The following is a 6761-nucleotide window of genomic DNA, read 5'->3' as shown; positions in this document are numbered from 1 at the left end:
CCCACGGCCTCCCTCCCCTCCCCCATCGCGTCGCAGGCTCCTTCCTCTTCTCCCTGTTCGCTCCTTTCTTTTTATCTCGCTTCACCTCCCTCTTCTCCCTAGCCTCGGAGGAGTCCACATCCCCTCTTCACCTGTAGCACCTTTCCCTCCCATCCTCCAGCCTCTTCCGCCATCCTCGCCTCCCTCCGACCCTGCTCTCCCCTCCCGGGCCCCGCGCAAAGCCCCTTCTGCTCCAGCTCCTGGGCCTCGGCCGCCGCCTCCCCGCCCTCCCATCCCTTCCTCTTTCCAGGCCTGGAGAGGTCCCTTACATTCCTGAGATGCCCTTCCTTGGGGCTCTACCCCTTTGCTTCCCCAGCATCCCATTTCTAGGCCTTTTTCAAGACCCTTCCAGAACGGCCCCTTTCCAGCTCCCTTTCTCGTTTCCATTTCCAACTTTGCCTCTTTTGCCTCTTTGTTCACTTGGCTTCCAGCTTCCCCTCCCTCTTTCTCTTCGTCTTACCCTTTGATCTACGCAGCCCCAAACTCAAGCTCCCCGCTTTCAGGTGGTGCTAGGTTGTTTGGGGGTGCGGAAGGGCCTGCCAGTCCATTCTTCGAGGGGGGACCCATTGCTTTGCATCCCGTCCATCAGTCCCTTTTTATAGTAAGAGGGCTGCTCATCCCTTCTTTTTTGTCCCCGTGGTTTCCTCTCTCGCTGCCATCCCTTCTGTCCCCTCCCTCCAGTTATGCTTTCCCTACCCAAGAACCCTCAGACCCGTTAACCCCCCTTCTGGAATGAGTTCGCTTTCTGTTCGGGGATGCTGAACTTCGCCCGCGTTTTTCTTCGCGAGCCTTTTGGTACGTGGCGTGGCGCGACACAGTCAGCACCCTTGGCGAGATAGGAGGGGAGCTCCCGAGCCTCTTTCCTGGCAGAGTTTTTGCTGAACGTAATCTCTTAGCCCCGCGGCGGCGGCCCGGTTGCTGCTGCTGCTGCGCTGCCTGCTTGCCGCGAGCTGGGTTGGGGTTACTGTAGTTCAAACGCATCTGAGATCAGCAGGCGTGGTGGGAGGAGGTGCGGGGAGAGAGGAAGGGGCCTGTGCAGTGAGCAGGCATCAAAGATTAATGGATGGCTTTGCGTCGCAGTCTGCAGTAAACAGGAAACTAGTCTGAAAGGGAAGGAGAGGGCTGTGTGTCTTTTTATTTTTTAAAATACGGAGTGTGCAGTTTTACTGAATCTTGAATCATGCCCAAAAGAATGAGCTGTCGGTGCTGCAGTCGTGACCCAGGCTGAGCGCCCGATGGCAGAGGTAGCAGTTTTATTTCCTCTCTCTGTTCCTTAAGTTGAAAGATGGCCTTTGTATTCAGAATGGACTCCCTGTCTTTGCGGTTTTGGAGATGATTAGAAACCACAGAATTGCTAGTAGTTTATGTGGAGATCAGGTATATACAAAGTTAGCTAGCAACGAGTGGGAGTGGGGAGGACCAGCTATATTTAAAACATGTGCCATTGCTTATGTAAGAAATGCGTTCTGTTTCCTGGTATCTCAGTTCTGGGCTTTTACTTAGACTTTTAGGCTCTAGCTCTGTGCTCTTAACGTTTTCAATGAGGCCTACCATCCTAACAGATGGACAGCCCGAAAATTTGCTTTTCTTAAGATCAGTTTTAGTTGATGGTAGAATTTTTTTTTTAACTGGTTGGGAGAAAGAAAGGAGATAATGGTGAATGATGATTTTTGTTTTTCTGTTTTGGGGGAAGGTGTAGAAGTATTGTACTGAATAGTTTTAAGTTGGGTCACGTGTCATTCTTGTTTTTTCTTTGTCTTTTTAAAAAAAGAGTTTCGGAGGTGTGAGTTTTTTTGTTTTTTTTTTGTTTTTTTGAAGAACTGTGTCAAATAAGAGAAATGAAAAACTCATTTTTCATAGTTCTCAAAACTCACATGAATGAGTTTTCATGTGAAAACTCATTTCACATAGTTCTTCAGAGATTAGCTGTGACTTTAAAAACCTACATTTTTCTTATTCAGGACGATTTGTATGTTGTCTTCGTATTCAAAACTAAAATCCCATATTTTCAGGAAAGTGTGGAGTGAAGCCCCCTGTGTTTTCTAACCCACAGATTTGAATGGTAAACCGTACAACATTATACTTCTACAAGACATTACTGTTTTCATAAGTACCGATTGCTGCTTCGAAGCCTGAGAAAGTCATTTAATGAACTCGTTGAGGTTCCCTTTTTGTTTAGCATTTGTTGAACCTCTCTTGTGGTTTTTGGAAAGAAATGCCTTTTTTTTTTTTTTTTTGGTTTTGGCGGTTTTACTGTGTAAAACATCTTTAAGTTTGAGTCACATTTAGTTTATGTTACCTGCGGAGACATCATGTTGGAGTATTACTTTCCTTTCAAAGTTCAAGGAGGAAATTTTAAAATCTTGCATGGAAGATAAAACAGTATAGGAAGTTTATATATTTGGCTTTGGGTGTGTTAATTAAACCTTTCGGTTTTTTCTGTTTTCAACTCTCCTGCTTATTTTCTAGGATTATTTGGTATTATTTTGTTTTTAAGAAAATATTGAGCTCCCCTGTACTTTAGAATGTGCTGATTAGTCCTGTCTGACAGTAAATCTGGAACAGGATAAATTAGGTAACATTATAAAGGTATTCTCCAGATCAGGAGAGAAGGCTCCATTTTACTTCGTGTTTGTATGATACAGTGATATGAGTAATTGCAAGTACTTGCAAAGAAGACGAATATTTTACAGTTTTATTTTGATGTTGGTTTAGTGTGTGGTGCTAAAGTGTGTAAAGTACCTATTTTTGATGGTAACTGTCATGCACACTTTTACTTTACAAAGGTTCAAAGTGATAAGGTTTTGGAATTTTTTTCTTTGATTTTCCATGTATTAAATTTGTTTCTTTCAGTGCCCTTATACATGACCAGCTTGCCACTGACTTGCTAAAATAACATTCACGTATAGAAATAAACGAAACATTTAGTAAGCAATAGATTCATTATTAAATGGACATACTTAATTCTATCCAAAGTCCTTGTTAAAAACATTTCAGTCTCTAGTTGACTATGTAGTAGAGTTGGGGATTTTGGATATTGTTCTTTATTGACAGCTTTCAGAACCTAGTATTTTCTCTTTATGGAAATAGAAATATGTCCTGTTTTCTGTTTCTTACTATATTTGTTAGGCAGGAGTGGTGGGTGGAAATAAAGAGGGACCATGTACCATTCTGCTAATGGACTTTTGTAATAGAGATGATCTTCTGTACGGATTAGAGAGGTTTTTTTCCCTAGCAGACCTTGATTTCTAAAGCAGGATTAGTTATTTGTTTAATTTAAATTTTCTTCTTACCTGTTTAGGAGCCACAATAAATGGTGAAAATGGGCACATTTTAAAATAGCAAAGCGTTGAAAAAAGAAAGGTTCCAAATCAAATGAAATAAATATGGGCTACGAGTGTTAAATCAGTAATAGCTCCTCCCCCCTTGTTACTTATAAAAAGAGGTAATGATTTATATTGGATTCCAGAATATAGAAAAATAGTTACTTTTCGATTGCAGTATAAAGACTGTCAGTAATACTGTCATCTCAGTACGTGGTGATTTTCACATGGTGGCTGGTGGTTTGTGAAAAAATCTATTCATGTTACTTTGAAATAAATTCCCAAGAGAGTATTGGGTTATCAGTTTGCTCACTAAAGTAAGTATTTCCAATGTGATTCCTGAAGTTATCTAGATGGCTTATACACATTAAAATGCATTAAACTCTTTACCAACAATTTCTGTGAATATTTTGGTGTATTTTTTCCTGGGATTAAAAAATAATAATAATATCATGGACTTTGAGAAATTTAGATTCCTCAGTGGTATGGTTTGCAATAAATGTTAAAGATTAGAGATTTTATTTTTCAGTGCATTTTTCCCCCTTAGGACATGATACTTAGTTTTGATTTTCACAATAATATTTTTTCTTATGTAGGAAAATTATGAAAATGATCTTGTTCATGTGAAATAATCAGAATTGCAGTACTTATCTATAAAAATGTTAAGTCTCTATTATTGGTAGCTATATATATAAAATATTTGGGTTATGGGAATGGTTGACATATGATTATTGAAAAGCTTTCATTAATAGTGTGCCAAGTTAGGTTGCCTTTAGCTTTTTAACTATCTGAACTAGGAAACTATGAAAATTGGAGGGTAAGATGGAAATACTGACAAATATTTAACCATAGCATAGCAATCTGTCACTATAATTTTCTGCAGAAATACATGTTTTCATTTGTCCTGTAATGTCTGAAATTACTGCCAAAGCTGGAAATGTGTTTAGCTTTCTCAGCATAATTCTTAAAAGGATATTGTCAGAGCCAACAATCCAGAATTATCTTTACTCTTTAAATTGTTCTTTACCCACTTTTGTTTGCCCTGTTTTTTTTTTTTTTTTTTTTTTTTCTTTTTTTTTGAGACGGAGTCTAGCTCAGTCGCCTAGGCTGGAGTGCAGTATCATGAACTCTGCTCACTGCAACCTCCGCATCGCGAGTTCAAGCAACTCTTCTGCCCCAGCCTCCTGAGTAGCTGGGACTACAGGTGTGCGCCACCATCCCTGGCTAATTTTTGTATTTTTAGTAGAGACAGAGTTTCACCATATTGACCAGGCTGGTCTCGAACTCCTGACCTCGTGATCTGCCTGCTTCGGCTTCCCAAAGTGCTGGGATTACAGGCGTGAGCCACTGTGCCCCGCCTTGTCTGCCCTATTGTATTTTTTTGGATTAATTTGAAGCTCTACCATAATAAGCAGTGTGGCATTGAATTGTCCCTTTAAATAGTAAATTGTCCTGATAACTGCCTTTCATTTCCTCCTTTTTTTTCCCCCTCTCACTACTTGTCAAGGTGTATGCAGAGACAGGGGCTGCAGTCTCAATGCCTGGCTTCTTCCGTGTGCCTGGTTATCTATATATCAAGGGAAGATTTTGATGAACACTTTAAAGGCAGATGATGGGAATTTTAGACCATATTTAACTTTAAAGATTCAAGGAAATGATACTGTAAATAATGTTTCCTCTACCTGTATCTACATCATGAGTTCTCTGGATTGTAAATTTATCACTTCAATTTTGATTGCAGGTGAATAAGGAAAAGCATAGAGTACAAGATGCTGCAAACTAAACGTGCAGTTATCAAGTTTTTTTTGAGTTTCTTAGGCTTTTTCATAGAGGAAATATTCAAAATTCACCCTTTTACAAGCTACAGAAATCGCAGTTTTATTGGAGTGAGTGATTTTTTCAAGTTAATTGTATACAAGTTACAGTAGTCTTACAGAGTGTTTTGTTCCTAGACTTTGAGTTAGTGGCCTTTTAAAAAATTGGTTTTGAGGCCAGTACATTTAATCAGAATTATAAGATTGGGCAGAACTGAATGGGTCAATGTGAAAACACAATACAGAGGTTATTTCATGAATATCTAAAAATAGTAGATGTGGCTGAGAAGTAGTATTATGCATTCTCACATAGTTTTGTACAGTATGTGACAACCTATTAGATTCATAAAAGGATATCTAACAGCTATTTGTGTTAACTTTTTATTTTTATATGTTGTGTCTTCTGAATTTTAGGTCTTCTCCAAGAAGAAAAAAAGAAAACATGGCTGCAAAGGAGAAACTGGAGGCAGTGTTAAATGTGGCCCTGAGGGTGCCAAGCATCATGCTGTTGGATGTCCTGTACAGATGGGATGTCAGCTCCTTTTTCCAGCAGATCCAAAGAAGTAGCCTTAGTAATAACCCTCTTTTCCAGTATAAGTATTTGGCTCTTAATATGCATTATGTAGGTGAGTGTCTACATCACGTTTTCTGATCTTATAGTGAGCATTCTGATTTATGTCTTAGTATATTTTTGAATTTGGGTAAAATGAAGTACATTTTCATTAAGATGATAGTGATGTAGTTATTGATGAGTGTTTATGAATCTTGTTGATAGTTTTGTCTTACCATTGCACATGAATTATTAAGGCTACTTAAGTAAGCAGTATTGGATTTATTTTACTGGATAAAACTGGAAGGCAGAAGAAAACATTTTTGATTTGAATATGATGAAATATAAACAATGAGAAATACTTTTAGAGACATTTGGACCCTTCTAATTTGTCCTTGTTTTGGAGTTTGGTAGTAATTCAGTGTTCAGTTAAATGAAATGTGGGAAATGATACTATAATATTTTGTTCCATAAAAAAATCCTTCTGGAACTGTAATTTTTTTTTTTTTTTGGCTTGAATCCACTTTCAAGAAAAATGGAACTATCATTGATACGCTGTGGGGTTAGTGGTAAAAATAATTACGAGAGATTAAAGAAATTAAAGTCAAGAAATACAAACATGAAACAGATAAAATTTATCTAGAATAAAAGTCATGATCCTTCCTTTTTAGGTTAAGTTTTGGTTTATTTGTAATGTGTATAGCAATGTAGTTTATTAATGTTGTGATTGCAGAGTTCCAGACATGGTTTGAATGGTACTATAGTAGTTTTGCTAATATTTTATTATTAGAGTTGCCCATCACAACGTATATCTTTTATAAAGTCATGAAGAGTTGTCCTGTCTCTCTGAGATTTATTTTTTTTTGTTTATTTATTTTTGAGATGGAGTCTTGCTGTGTCGCTTAGGCTGGAGTGCAGTGGCACGATTTCGGCTCACTGCAAGCTCCAGCTCCCGGGTTCACGCCATTCTCCTGCCTCAGCCTCCCAAGTAGCTGGGACTACAGGCGCCCGCCACCACGCCTGGCTAATTTTTTG

At 38.8% G+C, this 6761-nt stretch overlaps 1 protein-coding gene across 5 annotated transcripts in view; it reads left to right on the top strand.

Moving 5' to 3' along the window:
• Positions 1 to 6761, top strand: part of RNF145 (ring finger protein 145) — a 51991-nt gene that overhangs the window by 597 nt on the left and 44633 nt on the right. Inside the window, exons 1-2 of one of the 5 annotated variants that reach the window (XM_011947689.1) lie at positions 930 to 1286; positions 5591 to 5802. In XM_011947689.1, the coding sequence (XP_011803079.1) occupies positions 5619 to 5802 (184 nt within the window). In that variant the 5' untranslated portion in view covers positions 930 to 1286; positions 5591 to 5618. Of the gene's footprint in view, positions 1 to 929; positions 1287 to 1345; positions 1428 to 1522; positions 1696 to 5590; positions 5803 to 6761 lie in introns of those variants that run through there. The other 4 variants (XM_011947691.1, XM_011947686.1, XM_011947690.1 and 1 more) reach the window with 4 other exon arrangements.

Source organism: Colobus angolensis, unplaced genomic scaffold (genome assembly GCF_000951035.1).
Source record: "Colobus angolensis palliatus isolate OR3802 unplaced genomic scaffold, Cang.pa_1.0 Scaffold27, whole genome shotgun sequence".
In the NCBI taxonomy this organism is placed as follows: Eukaryota; Metazoa; Chordata; class Mammalia; order Primates; family Cercopithecidae; genus Colobus; species Colobus angolensis.
The sequence above is the reverse complement of the archived record's forward strand: the minus strand, read 5'-3'. Positions and strand labels throughout refer to the sequence as shown.